General features: G+C 44.7%; 1 protein-coding gene across 3 annotated transcripts in view; it reads right to left on the reverse strand.

Annotated features, from left to right (window-relative positions):
- The window catches only part of LOC126090020 (solute carrier organic anion transporter family member 74D-like), a 113,247-nt gene that overhangs the window by 63,298 nt on the left and 25,138 nt on the right, over nucleotides 1-24,811 (reverse strand). For 2 of the 3 annotated variants that reach the window (XM_049906955.1, XM_049906954.1), the window contains exons 5-7: nucleotides 21,135-21,356; nucleotides 9,792-9,932; nucleotides 4,172-4,300 (exon numbers count right to left, since the gene is read on the reverse strand). In XM_049906955.1, the coding sequence (XP_049762912.1) occupies nucleotides 4,172-4,300; nucleotides 9,792-9,932; nucleotides 21,135-21,356 (492 nt within the window). The remainder of the gene's footprint in view (nucleotides 1-4,171; nucleotides 4,301-9,791; nucleotides 9,933-21,134; nucleotides 21,357-24,811) is intronic. The other variant, XM_049906956.1, reaches the window with a different exon arrangement.

A 24,811-nucleotide genomic window follows, 5' to 3' on the forward strand; every position in this document is an offset into this window, starting at 1 on the left:
AACAGTTGTTCTCATAGCGTAAACTGTAGCGCTTTTAGGAAGCCAAACGACGAACACATTTGGTGACACCGTCTCTGGTGGGCCGCTTGAATTTTAGCGAGCAATGGCCTCATTAGCTAACTTCAATGCTAATTAATTCGGACACGATTCAACGTATCGAATTTTTTTCTTAACCATTATTTCTCAACACAACCTACCCTGAAACACACTTAAAAGAGTTTCAGACTGTTTCTGAACACCCTGTGAGCACAATAGCTCTACAAATTCGATAGATAAGTTTTATCTTTCACAGATGGCAGCTCTACAGTTAAGTTTTATTTCTGACAACGATTATCTCTACCGACCATGTGCGAACTTCTACCACGCCCCTTTTTCGCAGTATTTATGTCGCTCACCGACTACGGACCGGACAGTCGGCGAGACGCAGAGGAATCAGGACCAGCTCTAAGGACGTCCAGCGCAGCTCTGGACGAAACGCCAGGAACAAAGAAGTTTCATGGATTAGGCCACACGACCCGGAAGATTCACCAGCAGTTAAGTCAACCGCTCATCAAATCCTATATTGTATAATGGTACAACATTGTTTTCGTTAGATTCATTTTGGTTTCAGGCAGGTGACGTTCTGTCACAAGCGAATTTCTGTACTCACATTGTAGCAGGTTTTTTATGTTGACTGGTAAAATGACAAAGTATGTCACGAATTTAAGGTACGGCGCTGCTGGAAGGATCGTACTGGAGTTTTTGTTGCAAAGACAGCAGGGGGGAACAGTGAAATAGTCTTGGGATTTCACAACAAACTGCTTTGGATGAACTTGTTACTTGACAATTTCCATTACATTTTCTGAGTTTCTTCAAGCTGGTACCGAACTGATATCCCCTTCGATGAGGCGGGGTAGAGTCCGTGTTTGATTTACGAAGATATGACGACCATATCTTTCTTTTCTGGGAAGCTAGTGACGACTACACCCTTCCCTCCGTCACTGTTGTGAGCGCGGCCGCCGGCAGGCCGAACACGTGGTGCCGGACTCCGGCCGGAGTAAGAGGGGTCCAGCAGCCGCGTGGCTGGGAATTCCATGTTGACGCTGTGACGAGGACGGTGATTTGTGTCGATGAAGGAGATTTCTATGCCGGGAGTGCCAAAGGTGGCCGACTTTGTGAAACCTTAATGGCAGACATTAATAGTAGCCAGAGGAATCATGATACCTCAAAAAGAAACATGTAGATTACCATTATCTGCACGACGATTCTGATGGTTTAATCAGATTTTCAATATCTTGATGAGTTTAAAGTTTATTATCTGACTGTAAATTAGACAAATAACACACATCAAAATTTCCAAAATGTAAACGCTTGATTCGATTTCGTCGATCGACATGTCTTTAGAAAGCTATTAATGTAAACCTAAATTGTTATAAATTACAGGCATGTAACTTGAATAGAATATGAGCTATAGGAGGTCAAAGTGGCCAATTACTATCGATCGCGACAGGCCGTGATTACGAGGTGCATTCAAGTTCTAAGGCATCCGATTTTTTTTCTAATTAACTACTCACCCGAAATCGATGAAACTGGCGTTACTTCTCGACGTAATCGCCCTGCAGACGTACACATTTCTCACAACGCTGACGCCATGATTCCGTGGCAGCGGCGAAGGCTTCTTTAGGAGTCTGTTTTGACCACTGGAAAATCGCTGAGGCAATAGCAGCACGTCTGGTGAATGTGCGGCCACGGAGAGTGTCTTTCATTGTTGGAAAAAGCCAAAAGTCACTAGGAGCCAGGTCAGGTAGGTAGGGAGCATGAGGAATCACTTCAAAGTTGTTATCACGAAGAAACTGTTGCGTAACGTTAGCTCGATGTGCGGGTGCGTTGTCTTGGTGAAACAGCACATGCGCAGCCCTTCCCGGACGTTTTTGTTGCAGTGCAGGAAGGAATTTGTTCTTCAAAACATTTTCGTAGGATGCACCTGTTACCGTAGTGCCCTTTGGAACGCAATGGGTAAGGATTACGCCCTCGCTGTCCCAGAACGTGGACACCATCATTTTTTCAGCACTGGCGGTTACCCGAAATTTTTTTGGTGGCGGTGAATCTGTGTGCTTCCATTGAGCTGACTGGCGCTTTGTTTCTGGATTGAAAAATCGCATCCACGTCTCATCCATTGTCACAACCGACGAAAAGAAAGTCCCATTCATGCTGTCGTTGCGCGTCAACATTGCTTGGCAACATGCCACACGGGCAGCCATGTGGTCGTCCGTCAGCATTCGTGGCACCCACCTGAATGACGCTTTTCGTATTTTCAGGTCGTCATGCAGGATTGTGTGCACAGAACCAACAGAAATGCCAACCCTGGAGGTGATCTGTTCAACAGTCATTCGGCGATCCCCCAAAACAATTCTCTCCACTTTCTCGATCATGTCGTCAGACCGGCTTGTGCGAGCCCGAGGTTGTTTGGGTTTGTTGTCACACGATGTTCTGCCTTCATTAAACTGTCGCACCCACGAACGCTCTTTCGACACATCCATAACTCCATCACCACATGTCTCCTTCAACTGTCGATGAATTTCAATTGGTTTCACACCACGCAAATTCAGAAAACGAATGATTGCACGCTGTTCAAGTAAGGAAAACGTCGCGATTTTAAGTATTTAAAACAGTTCTCATTCTCGCCGCTGGCGGTAAAATTCCATCTGCCGTACGGTGCTGCCATCTCTGGGACCTATTGACAATGAACGCGGCCTCATTTTAAAACAATGCGCATGTTTCTATATCTTTCCAGTCCGGAGAAAAAGAATCGGAGGCCTTACAACTTTAATGCACCTCGTATTGCACAGTTACACGAAGGATCGGTAGCAGCATGCTTACAAATATACTTATTCATCTATGTCTTTGTTTATATTCGATATATACTATTCAAGAAGAATTTGGTTAAATATTTACTGTGTTTTAGAAAGCACAGAGACATTAGGCTACTGCCCTACCTTTTGTTCTATTCCTTTGGTATATGTTTATTTAATTTGTTTATGTATCTAATAATGTGTGTTAGAGCGTGTTTATGGTCCAACCGTAGCGACATTTATTTAATTTCAAGTTATTTAAATATAACTCCAGTATATCGTATGTTTCATTATGTTTGTGAGTGGGCGTTGCCTTGAAGACAGGGCGGGTGCGCTCCAGCCAATCACAGCGATCGTCTCCGGGGAGGACACGAGGTAGTTATGAGCAGTGCGGTAGTTCTGGAGAGTCCCACAGGAGACGAGGAATGCGGGATGCGACGGCGCGACAGACGCAAAGTCGCGGGAAGCACTTGGAGAGTGGAGCAGTTTGCGCGTGGTCGTGGCAGATAGAAATAGTTCGGAGTGCCGACCTGTGCTCTTGCGTGATTTCCGTGGCTTCTGCAGTGAAGTCGTAGTATGCGTTCAGAAGTGAATATCTCGCGAGCTATGTTAGTGCTCATAAATAATCACGTGAAGTAGGAATCTGATGTTTCCCTGTTATTCAACTTACATTTTAAAATGAAATTTTCACTCTACAGCGGAGTGTGCGCTGATATGAAACTACCTGGCAGATTAAAACTGTGCCGGACCGAGACACGAACTGTAAAGCTGTGAGGACGGGGCGTGAGTCGTGCTTGGGTAGCTCAGTTGGTAGAGCACTTGCCCGCGAAAGGCAAAGGTCCCGAGTTCGAGTCTCGGTCCGGCACAATTTTAATCTGCCAGGTAGTTTCAACTTATATTATATTTGATTGCTGGACCATCGACACCAATAAGTGTTTTGCAGAAATATATCGTATTCTCGAAAGTACTTCTACTATCGCACTCATCATTTAAAGTCGTTAAGATAGTACCTGCAGGTTTTATTTAATTGTAATCTTTCATGTATAAATTTGTATGTTACTTTCATAATTCGCAATTGCCGAGTGACAGAAACCTTCGACCATTCGATTAATGTGTGTATTCTTATCATATACTGTAGCCTCAGCAGTATTTGGCCTGTAATGCGGCAACTACGTATCCCAGCCCCTAGACAACGAAACCAGACAAAACTTTTAATATTTAAACTCTGAGTCTAAGGGTCCTTAGTTGAGGGCCACCACCACACTATCATTTCCTATCGTTTGAAAGCCCGCACTGGGTGTAGCCTTTACTAGTAGACTGTGTGTACTAGGATGACGTACCAGCTAGTGACCTCTCCAGGACTCGACGTGGCGACTTGGACGAGCGTTGCCGCGTGGCCGGCATCTCGCGGGGAAACAGCATCAGCGGCACAGCCAGCAGCAGAGCAAACGCCGACAGCGGCGCCCATCCTGTGGGGCCAAGAGCAGAGTCAGCCAGGTAGAAACATGATGGTTTGAAAAATGAAAAAGAACTGCAGGATAGCGGCTTAATCCACGATCTTTTATTGGGTACACGACCTTTTTCGGAACTGTTACACTTCCATCATCCGGTGTAAGCTGTAATAGTTAAAATGTTATGTTACGTGGGAAAGAGAGAGCACCCCAAGTCTGAAATATTAGATAAGGAACTATGGGTCTAAGCTTTCAAAATTAAAACAACTCAAGCGAGAGGAAACAGGACGTTATTTACAGACAAAATCACTTAATCATCTGAGGTAATCCTCACCCCAGTATTCTCATGGAACCAAAGATTTCGTGTCAAAAAAGTAAAAAGGGAACTAAGACAATCCGAAAAAACCCGAACGGACACGAAACGCTACTAATATAATGAAACATGTAAAATGCAATAAAAAGGAAGAGGGAGAAATCACATACTCCGTGGAATTACTTACAAAATTTCATAACAGCCATTCCCTCGTGCTGCGCGACCGGGAACACAAACAGGAAAACTGTGTAATAGTGAAAACTAGTACTGAAGACGACACGACTCAAGTGCAGGCGTGGTACGAAACAGACATACAATTGGTGAATCGTTCAAAATGGAAAAGTGGAAAACAATAGCAGAAACGAAACGGGACCATCACTACATTAAGGCAGTTGAGTTATTGCTGACCAGCTGCAACTGATGATTGTTGTCAATGAAATGCATACTTATGCAGACGTTATTCGGTGCAGTAACATCGCTAACTTCTTCGTTATTCTTAGTTTTTAGGTAATTGCTAAATGCAGTAAGACTTAGAAGGAGGAGCCAGGATTTAATCGTTCATGATGGTAGAAGTGGCCTAAACTGAAATATTTCTTGTTAACTGTCGTGAGTTATCTTAGGTACGTAAGAGAAATTTCACGTTTGAAGTTAAGTGGAAATGAAAGTATGTCACACGTATGGAGAATGCTATAAGAAGATTACCCAATACATGAATGAAATTAAGGTGCGTCTTCAGAACTAATTTTTGACTTACCAAGCACCGTTATCATTGAGTGGCTGCTACTGTATAGACTGGAGTTGCATATAATTCGCTTATGTGGAAGAATATGCAATTCCACACAGTCTTATTATTCCTCTTGTCATCAATGGACAATTTAACTTGTAAATCACACTGATTCTACTCCATGAACTCCGAATTTATTTGTGACAATTCACCATGGCACCCAGGTAGGCCCATGATGTATCTGCACGGCATGCATCGCACTAAAGTATTTCAGGGGGCGCAGCAGCTTTTTGAGATCAACGTAAAATATTATTGAACTTCATTAAATAAGTGAAAACTGTGTGTCTGTTATGAGAGTTCATGAGTTAAAACTATTCGACGGATTATGTAGTTACACAATTCTTTCGCTCACAATTAAGGATAGGTAATTGCATCTTTATATCAAGTCAGAATTTTATCTTTGGACAATCAACGTAATTATTCGTGATTCATGGAAATGGTTTCCACCAGACAGAAGTCAAGTTTATACTCGAGGGCTACTTTAAAGGTCAAATTTGTTAGTTGGTGTTACCAATTCGTAAACTATTAATTCAAGAGTTCAAATATCCAGCTACTTCGAACTTTACAATTTTCTCAGCATTAACTAATGCGGTCTGTGTGAGTACGTGCTGTGTAGTCGAACTCATTGGGTTACACCACTTGCAGTCCAAACCACTTGGCCTTACGCATTGTATGTAATCTGTTATACACTCCTGGAAATGGAAAAAAGAACACATTGACACCGGTGTGTCAGACCCACCATACTTGCTCCGGACACTGCGAGAGGGCTGTACAAGCAATGATCATACGCACGGCACAGCGGACACACCAGGGACCGCGGTGTTGGCCGTCGAATGGCGCTAGCTGCGCAGCATTTGTGCACCGCCGCCGTCAGTGTCAGCCAGTTTGCCGTGGCATACGGAGCTCCATCGCAGTCTTTAACACTGGTAGCATGCCGCGACAGCGTGGACGTGAACCGTATGTGCAGTTGACGGACTTCGAGCGAGGGCGTATAGTGGGCATGCGGGAGGCCGGGTGGACGTACCGCCGAATTGCTCAACACGTGGGGCGTGAGGTCTCCACAGTACATCGATGTTGTCGCCAGTGGTCGGCGGAAGGTGCACGTGTCCGTCGACCTGGGACCGGACCGCAGCGACGCACGGATGCACGCCAAGACCGTAGGATCCTACGCAGTGCCGTAGGGGACCGCACCGCCACTTCCCAGCAAATTAGGGACACTGTTGCTCCTGGGGTATCGGCGAGGACCATTCGCAACCGTCTCCATGAAGCTGGGCTACGGTCCCGCACACCGTTAGGCCGTCTTCCGCTCACGCCCCAACATCGTGCAGCCCGCCTCCAGTGGTGTCGCGACAGGCGTGAATGGAGGGACGAATGGAGACGTGTCGTCTTCAGCGATGAGAGTCGCTTCTGCCTTGGTGCCAATGATGGTCGTATGCGTGTTTGGCGCCGTGCAGGTGAGCGCCACAATCAGGACTGCATACGACCGAGGCACACAGGGCCAACACCCGGCATCATGGTGTGGGGAGCGATCTCCTACACTGGCCGTACACCTCTGGTGATCGTCGAGGGGACACTGAATAGTGCACGGTACATCCAAACCGTCATCGAACCCATCGTTCTACCGTTCCTAGACCGGCAAGGGAACTTGCTGTTCCAACAGGACAATGCACGTCCGCATGTATCCCGTGCCACCCAACGTGCTCTAGAAGGTGTAAGTCAACTACCCTGGCCAGCAAGATCTCCGGATCTGTCCCCCATTGAGCATGTTTGGGACAGGATGAAGCGTCGTCTCACGCGGTCTGCACGTCCAGCACGAACGCTGGTCCAACTTAGGCGCCAGGTGGAAATGGCATGGCAAGCCGTTCCACAGGACTACATCCAGCATCTCTACGATCGTCTCCATGGGAGAATAGCAGCCTGCATTGCTGCGAAAGGTGGATATACACTGTACTAGTGCCGACATTGTGCATGCTCTGTTGCCTGTGTCTATGTGCCTGTGGTTCTGTCAGTGTGATCATGTGATGTATATGACCCCAGGAATGTGTCAATAAAGTTTCCCCTTCCTGGGACAATGAATTCACGGTGTTCTTATTTCAATTTCCAGGAGTGTAGATACATACAGTTCAGTTGCCAAATAAAAAACTAACAAATAAACAGACACATACCCCCACATGTATTTTGGTAAAGAAAGAGATAATTTAAATCATACAATTAAGTATAAGCCAGCAGTGCAACAAGCCAACATTGATGCCCCATTGCCCCTTACAGTGGGGCCAGACACAGACCAGAAAGAAAGCTTATATTTTCAAATAAATGCAGAAAGGAGAGCGTAGAGGGATTTCACGTAACGGTAGCTCTAAAAGTTGCAGACGTGCAATGGGAGCCGATCTTAAGACACGCAATGCATACTTGACAGGAGGTCCACATACATTGTCTCTAATGACCTTGATGTCGGCTGGACGTTAAATCATAATCTTCCTTCTCTCCTTCCAAAAGCAAAAGTTCAGAACTCTAGACTTGGTCCCGCATTTACTGTCAGCCATTAACGATGTCGTCATGACAGAAACTGAGGCCAAAATTCCTGCTTCATCATGGGCACTAGGGAAAGTCGCGAGTCAAAGCCTTAGTGAGAAAACATGTTTACTGGCCAAGTTTATATAGGAACGTGGAAGGCATAGTACACAGCTGCTCAGCTTGTGCCCGGCAACATGCAGTTTTACCCTAATCTTTTGCCTCTGGCCCACCACCAGCCACTCTTGGAAAGAGTCATCTGGACTTTTCAGGTCCATTTCAAGGCTCTATGCGGCTACTAACGACGGATGCCTACTCCAAATAACCGTATTGGAAGCACTCTAGCGATTGAAGGGCTTCCGAAACTACAGGTTCGGACAATAGTACCCAATTCTGGACTTTAAAAGGCATAAAGAACCTTCTTATTCCGCCTTTCCACTTATCCTCTAACGGTGCTAGTATTTAAGTAGCGAATGTTGAAAGCCGTGGGAAATGTCATAACTAAAGCAGCACTCACACTTTCCTTGACCACGTACAGAACCACACCAATCCAGGACTGCATCGCAGCGGAACACCTCTATGAGATACTACCACATACGTTTCTCCACCTCTGGGTTCCACATTCCCAGGAAATCCGAGCCCAGCCTTCTGGGCGCTACTCACCAGGAACAGTGTGGATGAGCTCGTACAGACCAACAGCAACATGGATACCTGCTGCAGTGGTAGACACCGATGGTCAGGGATTAACCTTGGCCGACTCAGCGAAGGAATTCGCGGTCACCACCACCGAGAATGGTACCCCCAGAACCAGAACGCCCCCGCTGACAGTTACACAACCACACATATACAACATCTGCTCAAGACAACCAGCAAGAATATCAGTAGCCATCGACAAAGAGACGGAGACGACCAATTAGCCTTCCGAGTACAGTCACCAACGCCCTCACTGCCGCGATCCAGCATAACTCAAGACGTTTCCACTTCCATACACCAGATAGTGGGCTTTGTTTCCGCAAAACCACCAGTTCAGCTGAAGAAAGATCGTCGCGGGCGTTTCACGCCGTACGGGAAGAATCAAGTATCTCTGCGACTTAAAAACCAGCAGAAAGCATGGAGCGGGTCTTCGGTTGCTACATGGAGTGGTGACTACGGCCATGGTCTATTGACTCTTGCGATCATGCCCCCAACCAGCACTTGCGACAGGTATCGTACATTCGCTTCACCATCGTTGTCGTAGCTCACTGTAGGTTCTTGATCTGGTCTTCGCTGCGTCTTTCTGTTACTCGTTGGACTTTCTTAATCAGTCCTTCCATCTTCACTTGCCGATTTCCTCATTGATTTGTCTCACCTTTTCACTTTCTATGATTTGCTGCTTAGTGACCGAGACCTGTCAGTCGCTTCCGATATTTTTTCGTGTCTCAGTCACAGTACCATCGGTAACTTCATTGTCTTGAAGATTGGATTTTGACTATACCACTTCTATTAAATGTTTTTCGTTAAGGGCATCACAAACACTATGGAGGCACCAGTTTCACAACTGTAGTGAGCCTAATACGTAAATAAAAGCGCAACACTCGGTGTTGCTGTTAGAGATAACAGGCAATCAATTTTGACAATCTGTTATTTTTACGTCACCATGGATGTTGCTATTCAAACTATTCTAATTACGCCCTATTGAATGATAGTGCTCCGACGACTAGAAAGCGTCTGTTAAACAGATATATGTATCTCCTATGTATCTTTTCATTTTGCTTGCTTCAAACACCAAATTCTGAATACATTAGAAGTCCCAGGGCTGTACTGTTCGGTCTGGTTTAAAGTGTTTCGAATTTTATGGTCACCTGTATAAATACAATAGTGTTACATATTGCTTGGACCGACAGAGTTAATATTTTACTCACCGATCCACCAGGCGCCAATCCAGCGCGGATCTGTCTCGTCGATAAGTGGTGTGAGGCCAGGTGCAACGAATCTGCTCAGCGAGTAAGACGCCAACAGGTAGCCCACGGTCGGTCCCAGCATGCGCACGAACTGCGACGCCGCTGCGAACATTGCCGAAAACATCATTGGCACTGGGTTCCAGCAACTCTGGCAACAAGTAATAAGGTAAGCCTTCTGTCGTTTCTTTTGAAGGACATCATCTTTACGCCAGTGACTGTTATAAGTTTTTATTAAATTACTGCAATTTCGGCCTTAGGCCGTAATCAACTGTGGCCTAAGGCCGAAATTGCAATAGTGTAATAAAAACTTATAACAGCCACTGGCATAAAGATGATGCCCTTCAAAAAATTTGTCATGACTTTGAATCCCAGCTACAACAAGCTTATTACTTCTGGCGCTGTTCGGCCACTCGTAAGCCTTACAAGAGCTCGATGATAGCAGTTTTACTCTATTTTGTACTGCGTTAGGCGATCGTATTTATAAAATCAAAAATGTTATTCGACTTCACGCTGTTTATCCATAACTCATTTTCCATTAAAGAAAGCCAAATACATAAAATTAATTCATCGTCTTTTATAGTGCTTTCTGATTAAAATTTTATGATATTTGCCAAAACATGGGATATTTATTTTTCCACAGATCTTTCAGCAAACAGTATATTTACTCTCAGAAGTTCCCGTATTCGAATAAACTGGCGCCATTTATGCTAGAGTCTTGACACTCCCTTCTCTATGACAAGGCGTGAATCGTCAACCTTACTCTAACATTTCCAGGATGAAAAATTTGGGACTCTGAGTCGCAGATACGACATGAAACAGTATCCCACCTGAGTTCACCTACCAGTTAGAAACTATTCCTGTAATTATATAAACTGTTATTATTATTATTATTATTATTATTATTACGTTATTGTTAATAAATGATCAAAGCGCAGGATGACTAAAAATTGAGGAGCTTAAAAAAAAGGCGGTGCGCTTTATCATGGGTTTATTCACCCAGCTCGAGAGCGTCGTTTAGTGTTCAACCAACACCTGTGGGGCATTCTAAATGAAAGATGTTCTGCAACGCGTAGAGCCTTATTTTCAAAATTCCGAGGTCCCACGCCCGAGCCGAGGAACAAAATTGCTCCCTCGAAGTTCTGTCTTTCAAAAAGACCTAAAAGAAAAAGAAATTCGGACATGTACCGAGTGTTTGCGGAAATCTTCCATTTGGCACGCCATTTGCGAATGGAGCAGGTAGGGGCTGGAGTATGATTGCGGTACACAATGTACTTTGCACAAGACATTACATCGTAGCTTGTGAAGTACATATGCAGGTTTATACCCTTCAGCACCCTTCGAGAGTTCCAACACTAGGCGCGTTATGCACCTCCTTAGGGAAATAAACAGCAGTCTGCAAGGTGTTGCTTGTATCAGCTTGCAAAATACTGCACCTCGCACCCTCGCACCAATGACGCAGGTCGCTTGGGTTCTGAGACCATCCTCAGTTCCCATGTGCGGCTGGTGGAAGTGTGAAGACTGCTGGCGTCTCTCATAGGACGCAAACAGAGTTCACAACATGCAGCAACGTACCCCTGGTAGATTGGGGACTTTTGGTTTGGAGCCGAGTGGAGGTTCTCAGCCACAGCCAGTTGTGACGGTCATTGCGGTAGATTTCTGGGCTTGCGTTATGGGGTGGAGAACTTGACTTCAGTGGGTCAGGGATGCACTACATAACGGAAGCAGTTACCCAGAGGACAGCAGAGAACTTCCGTCTCCCTTTTCGTGGGCCGGAGCGAGGGTAGGCAGTAGGTTGAGGATATCTGAGGAAGTATTCATAACAGCTCACTGCCATCCAGGAAAGCTGTTGATTTCAAATTGTTCTCGGAACATATTTAAGTGATTAACATAGCAAGACCAGAGTTTAATATAAGTGAGAGAAAAGCAATTGAAAATGTAGAATGCTGGTATATTAATAACGGGTATAACCGCCAGAATGTTAAATGAAAGCACGATTTTTTCCCACATTTCACAGCACTATGAACTAAACACTTGTTTTGATACAATGAAATGGAAACCAAAACATTTGCATCAAAACAAGTGTTCAGTTCCTAGTGCTGTGAAATGTGGGGAAAAAACCGCAAACTGGCATTTATAAGAAGAGGAACAACACTAAAAATGCAACAGGAGCGTAATATGTAGAAAATCGTCCATGCAATCTGCCACTGAAGATGCCTTGCAGAAAATAAAGGCGAAACGCGTATGGCACGAAAATTGCGTTTCATTCAGTTGTTCATAAAGTAAAAACTATCAATGTACCATAAGTATAATTAACTTTAATAATTAGAAACCCAAAGAGGAGAAAATCAAGTGCTCCAAGAGCAGTATCAAAGTTACTAACAATAGCACTTACAAAATAACAGCTGCATCATAAATAAGAAACCTCAGAATCAGTGCAAACCACCTTAGCTGCCCAGGCGGGAGTATATTATCTCAACCGGCGCGGCGTGGCCAACCGACCCGCCGCACTGACCTTTAGACTATGTACGGAAACAATACATGTCCATAACTCGCAAAATACTCTCTCAAAAACACCCACAACAATTAAATACCAATTCAAGGATCCGACAGCAAAATCGGGAATATCTTCAGGTGAGCGAGGTAATAACGCGATGAATAATTAATTTTAACATGTTACCGATCTCCTTTTTCCGGAATGGTAAACGACTCTCGAGGAACTGCGGAAAGAGGTCAGGTTAGACTAACGACAAAATTTAACATGGGAAAAGGCAATTAATTTTAACATGTTACTTGATCTCCTTCCCCCGGAATGGTAAACGACTCGCAAGGAACTGCAGAGAGAGGTCAGGTTAGACAACGACAAAATTTAACATGGGAAAAGGCAGCGTACAAAAGTAGCAGACAGTGCCAGAAAATTTCAGAAGGCTCGCTCACATCGCTTTTAAAATTGAACAAGCACAATCCAGGACGAACGCGTTACCATTTTACTAGCAAATTTGCACTTTAATCTTCCCGCGGAAAGGAAATAAGTTACACTGCAGAGCGGCCCCAAGCAAGTAGTCCCGTTCGGTTTCACAGTTTAATATGTACAAATACAACAATAAAAACAATATCCACAGCACAGAAAATAATCAGCTACGTTAATACAACCGGGACCCTCAGTTAACGGCCAAGAAGGCAAGGGTATTGTGACCTGTCATAAACAGAATACCTCAGAGTGGACACAAGTTCCGCTAATCCGGTAACACAACACAGGGAGGCTGAGCAGAACCACTCTATAGAACTTGGTCAAATATCGGCTACTGGCAGTGCAACTAGCGACCGTTGTGATTCTGGCGGGAACCATTACCGTGAAGTCATGAACTAGCCGTCGAATTAACCTGCATCGACCACCACTTAAATACTGCACAGAAACGGAACCGTAGTTCGAACCATTCCACATCAAGTACGTTCTCACCTGATTCTTTGTCGGCGTTGAAAACAGTTGATCTGGGTGTCTGCAGCAGGTAGGTAATCGGACGTAATTCCAACATGTCACACCTTCAACAGCCGATCCTACTGCAGCAGACGAGACCCTTCGGACCGCTCTGCTCCATTCCCACCAGACGTCCCAACCAGTCTCACAATCTCCACGCCCCGCGTCCTCTGTGACAACGACGTGTTCTACCGGGCTCAGCAGTCTTGGAAGGCAGAACGCCACGGAATGACACCGTACCACTTCAGTCCACAACCGCCACTCGGCTCCCTCCGCCCTGTCTCGCGCCGTCCCTCCAAAAACCGCTTCTTCAGCACACGGCTCTCTCGCTGACCAGTGCCGCACATCAGATTATTTCTCTCAGAGACGTGCTACGATACATCGATAGGTCGTGGCAACGCTCAGTAGTATCTCGTACATATTGCATTCGAATCGTAATATGATAAAAAGATACGTGTAATTTGAGTGAATTTTTACCGAATTTCTGATGGTTGGAATCTGGTTTTACAGGACAGAGCGGATCAGGTTGTCGAAAGGGGCCAAGATCAGTTAGTGTTAGTTACACAAGAACGAACAACTTTATTCCTCGAATGTCAATGCACAGTTTTCTCTTTAAAACAACAAGGATCAATTCACGGCTGAGGGCCCAAGTAACTTCTCAATAATAAAGTTTAAATAATTCCTTTTAAAATACAAGGATTTAGGGGAACGGCTGAAGGCCTTACTTAAGTAAAATTAAAATATCTCCAAATAATTCCTTTTAAGGGATAAGAAATTAGACAAACGGCTGAAGGCCTTACTTAAGTAAAATTAAAGTATCTTCTCAACTAAAGGCCCAAATAATATTTCAGATCAGCAAAGGAAATTCTTTAAAAGGCAAGCACTTACTAATTTCGGCTAAAAGCCGTATTAAGGAATATTTGAATTAATTCCTCGGCTGAAAGCCCAATGATATTTCAACATAATAAAGGGGAACCTTTAAAGACAAGCATTTACACAGTACAAAAGAAAACCATATTACGAAAACTTAAAATATCTTGACAGCTGAACGTCCCAAACAAAATTATTCAAAATAATTAAAGACAAACCTTAAGACTCTCACAGTACAACTGAAGGCCATTTTAAGAATTTAAGACAATTAAAGAGAAACCTTACAGACAGAAATTTACACATTATGGCTGGAAGCCACAGATTCTAAAACAAACGTGGCTGAAGTGCTAGATACAGAGCAAACAAGAATTTTAAATAAAACACGGCTGAAGGCCTAATCTTAAAATACTTCACATAAGGTTTGGCTGAAGGCCATATACTGAATATATACTCCTGTAAATGGAAAAAAGAACACATTGACACCGGTGTGTCAGACCCACCATACTTGCTCCGGACACTGCGAGAGGGCTGTACAAGCAATGATCACACGCACGGCACAGCGGACACGCCAGGAACCGCGGTGTTGGCCGTCGAATGGCGCTAGCTGCGCAGCATTTGTGCACCGCCGCCGTCAGTGTCAGCCAGTTTGCCGTGGCATACGGAGCTCCATCGCAGTCTTTAACACTGGTGGCATGCCGCGACAGCGTGGACGTGAACCGTATGTGCAGTTGACGGACTTTGAGCGAGGGCGTATAGTGGGCATGCGGGAGGCCGGGTGGACGTACCGCCGAATTGCTCAACACGTGGGGCGTGAGATCTCCACAGTACATCGATGTTGTCGCCAGTGGTCGGCGGAAGGTGCACGTGTCCGTCGACCTGGGACCGGACCGCAGCGACGCACGGATGCACGCCAAGACCGTAGGATCCTACGCAGTGCCGTAGGGGACCGCACCGCCACTTCCCAGCAAATTAGGGACACTGTTGCTCCTGGGGTATCGGCGAGGACCATTCGCAACCGTCTCCATGAAGCTGGGCTACGGTCCCGCACACCGTTAGGCCGTCTTCCGCTCACGCCCCAACATCGTGCAGCCCGCCTCCAGTGGTGTCGCGACAGGCGTGAATGGAGGGACGAATGGAGACGTGTCGTCTTCAGCGATGAGAGTCGCTTCTGCCTTGGTGCCAATGATGGTCGTATGCGTGTTTGGCGCCGTGCAGGTGAGCGCCACAATCAGGACTGCATACGACCGAGGCACACAGGGCCAACACCCGGCACCATGGTGTGGGGAGCGATCTCCTACACTGGCCGTACACCACTGGTGATCGTCGAGGGGACACTGAATAGTGCACGGTACATCCAAACCGTCATCGAACCCATCGTTCTACCATTCCTAGACCGGCAAGGGAACTTGCTGTTCCAACAGGACAATGCACGTCCGCATGTATCCCGTGCCACCCAACGTGCTCTAGAAGGTGTAAGTCAACTACCCTGGCCAGCAAGATCTCCGGATCTGTCCCCCATTGAGCATGTTTGGGACTGGATGAAGCGTCGTCTCACGCGGTCTGCACGTCCAGCACGAACGCTGGTCCAACTGAGGCGCCAGGTGGAAATGGCATGGCAAGCCGTTCCACAGGACTACATCCAGCATCTCTACGATCGTCTCCATGGGAGAATAGCAGCCTGCATTGCTGCGAAAGGTGGATATACACTGTACTAGTGCCGACATTGTGCATGCTCTGTTGCCTGTGTCTATGTGCCTGTGGTTCTGTCAGTGTGATCATGTGATGTATCTGACCCCAGGAATGTGTCAATAAAGTTTCCCCTTCCTGGGACAATGAATTCACGGTGTTCTTATTTCAATTTCCAGGAGTGTAGAACAGACAAAATTAAAATACGGTTGAAGGCCTGGTACGGTACTTGCTACAAAAGATAATCACAATCACAAACAACAGAACAGTAGTGCTCAGAAGTGTTCCAAGGGTCGACCTGGGAAGGAAACTCTAACAACAGTTTAGGTGAGACAGGCAGCCAAGCTGTAATCGGGTGGCAGCACGATCTAGGGACGGCTGAGGAACCAACCAACAACCTAATCAATTCCCTTCAACACCGTTAGTTATGTTAGCACATCTGAACATATAAACAAATACGTAATCAGTGCCGTTTGTTGCATTGTAAAATGTTAGTTTCATCCGGAGATATTGTAACCTAAAGTTGACGCTTGAGTACCGCTCCTCCGCTGTTCGATCGTGTGTATGGGAGAGCACCGAATTACGTAGGGATCCAAAGGGAACAGTGATGGACCTTAGGTACAGAAGAGACTGGAACAGAAAATTACGTCCACATGCTAACACCTTTCTATTGGTCTTTTTCACTGACGCACATGTACATTACCGTGAGGGGTGAGGTACACGTACACACGTGGTTTCCGTTTTCAATTACGAAGTGGAATAGAATATGTCCCGACATGTCAGGCCAATAGATGTTCAATGAGGTGGCCATCATTTGCTGCACACAATTACAATCTCTGGCGTTATGAATGTGGTACACGCCGCAGTACATCTGGTGTAATGTCGCCGCAGGCTGCCACAATACGTTGTTTCATACCCTCGTGGGTTGTAGGCACATCACGGTACACATTCTCCTTTAACGTACCCCACAGAAAGAAGTCCAGAGGTGTAAGATCAGGAGAACGGGCTGGCCAATTTATGCGTCCTCCACGTCCTATGAAACGCCCGTCGAACATCCTGTCAAGGGTCAGCCTAGTGTTAATTGCGGAATGTGCAGGTGCACCATCATGCTAATACCACATACGTCGACGCGTTTCCAGTGGGACATTTTCGAGCAACGTTGGCAGATCATTCTGTAGAAACGCAATGTATGTTGCAGCTGTTTGGCCCCTGCAACGAAGTGAGGACCAATGAGGTGGTCGCCAATGATTCCGCAACATACATTTACAGTCCACAGTCGCTGTCGCTCTACCTGTCTGAGCCAGCGAGGATTGTCCACAGACCAGTAATGCATGTTCCGTAGATTCACTGCCCCGTGGTTTGTGAAACCCGCTTCATCGGTAAACAGGTAGAACTGCAACACATTCTCTGTTAATGCCCATTGACAGAATTGCACTCGATGATTAAAGTCATCACCATGTAATTGCTGATGTAGCGACACATGAAACGGGTGAAAGCGGTGACGATGCAGTATGCGCATGACACTACTTTGACTCAGTCCACCGGCTCTCGCAATGTCCCGTGTACTCATGTGTGGGTTCATGGCAACAGCAGCTAACACACCAACTGCACCCGCTTCTCCTGTGACGGGCCTGTTACGGACCCGCTTGCGTGCTACGACCATACCTGTTGCATACAGTTGGCGATAGATGTTTTGCAATGTGCGGCACGTTGGATGCTCTCTGTCCGGGTACCGTTCTGCATACACCCTGCAGGCTTCAGCTGCATTTCGTCTACACTCGCCATAGATAAGTATCATCTCCGCCTTTTCAGAGTTCGAATACACCATGGCCACAGTTCCTACGACACTACACTATCACAGACGTCTGGTAACACGGTGTACTACAGTTGGTCTGCGTGCGGAGACGAATGCAGAATAACAATAGCAGCAAGCGCTACATGCGGACACTGCGACAGCTAGACTGCGACAGCTAGACCAAACCACAACAGTGCACTACAGTCACACTCGTAAACACGGTCGTCATCGTAAACATGTCCCTGCAGATGCTGCTCGCCGACCGTGGCCCGTGTTTGTTACAAAACGCAACTGAACGTCGGAGGTTTCAAGCGTCAACTTTAGGTTACAATACCTCCGGATGTAATTAACATTTTGCAATGCAATAAACGGCACTGATTACGTATTTGTTTATATGTTCAGATGTGCTAACAAAACTAGCGTGGTTCCATTTAAAAAAAAACGTAGGTTGCAATGAAGATGCTTTTGTTAGTTGTTCATTTGCGACGAGTTTCGCCTGTATTGAAAGGCATCTTCAGACAATCGAACTATGGGTAAATAATCATTTCATGAAATGAAGAATAAAACGTATACAATTAATCACAAGCAAGAATGGGCCAAGTGCACGTATAATGCTAAAATACAAAACAAATACGAGGTTCGCAATTTGTACCTTGTGAAGGTGTACAGCAGTGTGGAGACATATCATAAGCCAATTGTGGTAAAGAGGAGAACTCTCGCATGCTAAGACGAGAAGTGCCATTTTACAAATACAGGTTCTGTCAATAGCATAAAAAATCACCATATGGAGACGAGGCATCTTAAACACAAGGTCACGCCAGTGCTAGCACATCAGGTTGTGCGTGTATGACAGAGGTAAACAAGCCCTACTTTGTGTCTGAGGGGCGTTGTCTCCATATGATGATATTTTATGTTGTTGAAAGAACCAGTGTTTTTAAATAAACTCACTTTCTGTCTTACCGTACGAGAGGTTTCGTTTATTACCATTATTGGGTTGTGTGTTACCACAGTACTGTAAAGCTTCACAAGGTACAAATTCCGACCATCGGCATTGTTCCTTATTTTAGTGTTATACATGGACTTGGCCCATTGTTGCCTGGAATTAATTTTATACGTTTGTCTCCTCATTTCAAGAGATGATTCTTTATCCATAGGTTGATTGTTTGAACACGCCTTTCAATACAGGCGAAACGCGTCGCAAATGAACTAATAAAACCATCTTTATTGCAACCACGACTGAATTCTCTCTATAACATTACAACTGTTGCTGTACCAGTGCCACATAGTGAGAATGGAGTGGTAGTAATTTAGTCGCTTAAGATTTGTTGTAATAATAAAAATTAGTAAACAGCAAAATAACAATGGTAATTCAATAAAGGTTCATGCGAATACACGTGTCTTTTCATCATATTACCTTTCAAATGTAATACGTATTAATGTTGAAAAAATTTGAATTTAGAAAGAAGATGAGTGGGGTTCGATCCACATATTATAGACCTTTAATGCTAAGCACATGATCGCCGCCATATCATGCTGATGGTGACAATGTACAAATACATCACTGACGGGTAAAATTTCTCTTGAAGTTTTATCAAAACTGCATAAGCAGTACTCCATATTACTTGCACATTTAGTTGTCCTAATGAACTACTGTCAGTGTGCGAAGTCTGAAGTAAATCTGTGATCGGACTGCCGTGGCCTCCTTTTATCAGTGGAAATGGGAAGAAAGTGCACTACTGGCCATTAAAATTGCTACACCGCGAAGATGACGTGCTACAGAAGCGAGAGGAAGAAGATACTGTGATATGCTAATGATTAGCTTTTCAGATCATTCACACTAGGTTGGCGCCGGTAGCGACACCTACAACGTGCTGACATGAGGAAAGTTTCCAACCGATTTCCCATACACAAACAGTAGTTGACCGGCGTTGCCTGGCGAAATGTTGTTGTGATGCCTCGTGTTAGGAGGAGAAATGCGTACCATCACGTTTCCGTCTTTGATAAAGTTCGGATTGTAGCCTATCGCGATTGCGGTTTATCGCATCGCGACATAGCTGCTCGCGTTGGTCGGGATCCAATGACTGTTAGCAGAATATGGAATCGATGGGTTCAGTAGCGTAATACGGAACACCGTGCTGGATCCCAACGGCATCGTATCACTAGCAGTCGAGATGACAGGCATCTTATCCGCATGGCTGTAACGGATTGCGCAAGCACGTGTCGATCCCTGAGTCAACAGATGGGGACGTTTGCAAGACAACAACCATCTGCATGAACATTTCGACGACGTTTGCAGCAGAATGGACGATAAGCTCGGAGACCATGGCTGCGGTTACCCTTGACGCTGCGTCACAGGCAGGAGCGCCTGCGATGGTGTAGTCAACGACAAAACCTGGGTGCACCGATGGCAAAACGTCATTTTTTCGGATGAATCCAGGTTCTGTTTACTGCATCATGATGGTCGCATCCGTGTTTGGTGACATCGCAGTGAACGCACATTGGAAGCGTGTATTCGTCATCGCCATACTGGCGTATCACCCGGCGTGATGGTATGGGGTTCCATTGGTTACACGTCTCGGTCACCTCTTGTTCGCATTGACGGCACTTTGAACAGTGTACGTTACATTTCAGATGTGTTATGACTCGTGGCTCTATCCTTCTTTCGATCCCTGCGAAACCCTACATTTCAACAGGATAATGCACGACCGCATTTTTCAGGCCCTGTACGGGCCTTTCTGGATACAGAAAGTGTTCGACTGCTGCCCTGACTCCAGATCTCTCACCAATTCTCCAGATCTCTCACCAACTGAACACGTCTGTTTAATGGTGGCCGAGCAACTGGCTCGTCACAATACGCCTGTCACTACTCTTGATGAACTGTGGTATCGTGTTAAAGCTGCATGGGCAGCCGTACCTGTACACGCCATCCAAGCTCTGTTTGACTCAATGCCCAGGTGTATCAAGGCCGTTATGACGGCCAGAGGTGGTCGTTCTGGGTACTGATTATTCAGGATCTATACACCCAAACTGCGTGAAAATGTAATCAGTGTCAGTTCTAGTATATTTGTCCAATGAATACCCGTTTATCATCTGAATTTTTTGTTGGTGTAGCAATTTTAATGGCCAGTAGTGTACATTTATGGAGCAACTCGACTAAATTGAGGTATCGGTTGATAAGTCACGTGCTGAAGCATAGAGGAATGAAATTAGCTAATGGAGTGAAGTCTGGGTCATACAAATTGTATAGGGAGACCAAGGTGGACTATTCTAAGCAATTTCAAGTGGTTACATCTCGCAGTGTATAGATTTATGTGGGAAATTCCAGTCTTCGGAGTGATCACAACAACAATACCTGCTGCCTAGGTGGACAACATTTAGTAGTTCTGTGTAACTCAATATACTGAATCAGTCTGCACAGGTATTCAGCTACAGACTACATTATCATTCTGTATTTCTTAGCGCAGGCTGCGTGAATGACCTATGAGCAGCGGAGCTTTGTTTCTGGGTGCGTTGTCGTCCATGTAGGCGAGTCCCAGAGACAGCGGCAGGGAGGCCCCGGCGCCCATCAGCAGCTGAGAAGCTACCAGCAGCAACGCCGGTGTGCCCAGTGTATCCGCGGCCGCTGCTGTGACGTCAGCGGCGCTGTCACGCGGGCAGTCGTCGGCAGGCGCTGCGGCTCCGCACAGCTGCCACGCTGGAGCTGGAGCGAGACGCGAAGGCTGAAGGACGGGCGTCAGCCGTCTCACTATTTGCACTTTCAACTATTAAGGTACTGCCAACAGGACAAACTTTAATACTTTTTTTACCCCTTCTTTTAACTGCTGTGTTAACAGATATCTACGAAAATTCATCATAAAACATTAGCACTGATATATTTTTCGATCATTTGTGGATATATGACAAATTAAGAAATTACCATCAGTGATGGCAAAGTCAGCACGAAAACGGGAATCTGTGTAGCTGTGTTAAAACACGTGAAAAATTCGAAAAGATGTGAAAGAACAGATTATTTAATGTACAAAGTAATTGGTATGAGGGGTCACCGCAGCTTTGAAGACACATTTCAAATTATGAAAACCGCAGCAGCTACGTCAAAATTATTTATTAATCACGAGTAGTTTCATGACATTTGCATACTGTTCTTAGTATCTCTTTAAGGGTGTCCATTCGTTCCGTTTTTCCCCGGACAGTCCCGTTTTTTACCAAAATGTCCTGCTGTACCGAAAGTTTTGTTGGGGACGCTCAAATGTCCCGTTTTGTTATGATTCCGCTTGGCTAGAGTATTTTACGCTACTGGTTGTTTGACTTGCTATTAACTGAGCAATTATTTACGCTAGGAAGCGTGTGATGACTTTCAGCAAACCCCAAACATGTACCCAACTGTCAAAAATCGCAAGTAATTTTAAACGCACTATAGGTTACGAATAACAACAAAGATTTTTCTCTTCTAAATCGATCCACTGAATCCGTCCTTTCGGTCCAGAGATACTCTACATCACTGATACATGCTCTCTGGCTTTCGTTACCACACTGTTAATGTTTTGCACTGTGCAAACACTGTTTCATTATGCCAAAATGAAAGTGTAATTTTAACAGCAATATAAAAAGCGAGTTTCCTTCTATCACTGGTAGTGGAGAAACTGAAGAATGTACGTTGTGCAGATCAAAATTTGATATTGGTCATGGTGGAAGGTCTGACATTGTGAATCACATTAAGACGAAGAAACATCGCATGAGTGATCAAACGAAAAGAGCAAATAAATGCGTAAGTGACTACTATGTAAACTTAAAATCAGTAACAGAAATGGACAGGCAGTTGTCAGCACAAGAAGCTACGTTTGCATACCACAGTGCAATGCATAACCATAGCTTTAAGTCAATGGACTGTACTACAGCAGTTGTTAAAAAACTTTTCAATCCTAAATTCACATGTGGACACACAAAATGTAATGCAATCATTTCAAATGGGTCCGTCCCCGGTAGCTGGGTGGTCAGCGCGATGGAATGTCAATCCTAAAGGCCGGGTTCGATTCCCGGATGGATCGGAGATTTTCTCCTCTCAGTGACTGGGTGTTGTGTTGTCCTAATTATCATCATCTCATTCCCATCGACGAGCAAGTCGCCGAAGTGGCTTCAAATCGGAAGACTTGCACCCGGCGAACGGTCTACCCGGCGGGAGGCCCTAGTCACACGACATTATTATTTCAAATGTTATTGCACCGTATGCAGCTCAGCAGGTTTTAAATGAACTGAAAAGTCCTCGATTCATTTCTGTAATGATTGATACATCGAATCATTTGGTTTTGAAGTTGGTTCCTCTCCTTATCAGGTATTTTCACCCTGAAAATGGCATCACGGTGAAAGTGCTTGAATTTCTTAATTTAGCTGGAGAAACTTCAGATTTACTCCAGAATTATGTGCTGGAGGTTTTAAAGGAATATGATTTTGAGGGAAAGGTGATTACAGTTTCTGCAGACAACACTAACACCAATTTTGGTACCGAGCGAGGTGGCGCAGTGGTTAGACACTGGACTCGCATTCGGGAGGACGACGGTTCAATCCCGCGTCCGGCCATCCTGATTTAGGTTTTCCGTGATTTCCCTAAATCGCTCCAGGCAAATGCCGGGATGGTTCCTTTCAAAGGGCTCAGCCGACTTCCTTTCCCGTCATTCCCTAATCCGATGAGACCGATGACCTCGCTGTCTGGTCTCCTTCCCCGAAACAACCAACCAACCAACCAATTTTGGTGATTAGCAGAGGAAAGGAGAAAACAATTTGTTCTATAAACTTCAACAGAACACAGTGAATAATGTAGTAGCTGTTGGCTGTCCAGCACATGTGGTGCACAATTCTTTACAAACTGGCTCAGATTGCCTACTCATCGACTGCCAATTAATTGTAAACAAAATCTACCAGAATTTCCACATATATACAGTAAGGGTTGAATCTATGAAGTCATTCTCTAAGTTTACTGAAACTGAATACAAAACTGTACTTGGGCACAGCAAGGCAAGGTGGCTATCTCTGCTACCAGCATTGGAAAGAATTGCAGAGATATTTCCTGCTTTGAAATCATGTTTCATTTCCCTTGATAAGTGTCCTGTTATCCTTAAACAATTCTTTGATAACCCTGTGTCTATTGTTCTTCTACATTTTCTTGTTAGCCAGCTAAAACCTTTTTCCACAACAATTAAATGTATTGAGAAACAAGAAATCACAATAGTGGAAGTTTATCAAGAAATAAAGAAATTATTGGGCAAATTACAATGTAGAAAATCTGAAAGATTTCTCACATCCTTTATACATGAGACTAAGAAAGCTGGAAGAGGACGGTGAAATTAGTGTAGAACAATTTCATATTTATGCTGACATCTTCTATGACTCTTGCATTGAATATATTAAAGTATGGTGTTTACCATTTCTCACACCTTTTAAAGCATTTGACTTGGTAAATACTGAAAAGGAGCCGCTACAGTGGAAGGATATTCAGGACTGTTGTGTTTTTGTTAAAAGTATTGTACCAAATTTTCCTATTGATGAAGACGAACTGTTCGATGAATTTTCATGTGCACAGATCTTCATAAAAAGTGAAGAAGGAGACAAAGAAAGTGTTAAAATATTTGCTTATTTCAAAAGTAAAAACATTAACATGAAAAACATGATTTATTTGGTGTTTTGTCTGGAAATTCCTGGGTCAGATTCTGCTGTAGAACGTGTGTTTTCGTTAGTGAACTCTTTGTGGTCAGATGAAAGAAACAGAATGAAAGTTGAAACAGTGAGGGCCTTGCTCATTGTCAAAACACACTTTAATGGTGTATCGTATACTGACTTTTATGATACAATTTCAAACGAAAATGCAATTCTTGATAAAGTATATAAAAGTGAAAAGTACGGTGATAGTGTGGCAGAATAATTGTAAAAAGTGATTTGGGATCATGTGAGTGCACGTTGTAAAGGTCAACTTGTATATGTATTAAATTTAGTCAATACAATATTTATGTCCCGTTTTTTTACTTCATTGTCCTAGGTTTTTCTCTAATTTATTTTAAATGTCCCGTTTTTCAATGAAAATGAAATGGTCACCCTACTTTAAGGGTAAAGAGTACAAGTCCCCTATCATTTCTTTATTCTCACTGAGATTTGAAGGACATTATG

This window comes from Schistocerca cancellata, chromosome 1 (genome assembly GCF_023864275.1).
Source record: "Schistocerca cancellata isolate TAMUIC-IGC-003103 chromosome 1, iqSchCanc2.1, whole genome shotgun sequence".
In the NCBI taxonomy this organism is placed as follows: Eukaryota; Metazoa; Arthropoda; class Insecta; order Orthoptera; family Acrididae; genus Schistocerca; species Schistocerca cancellata.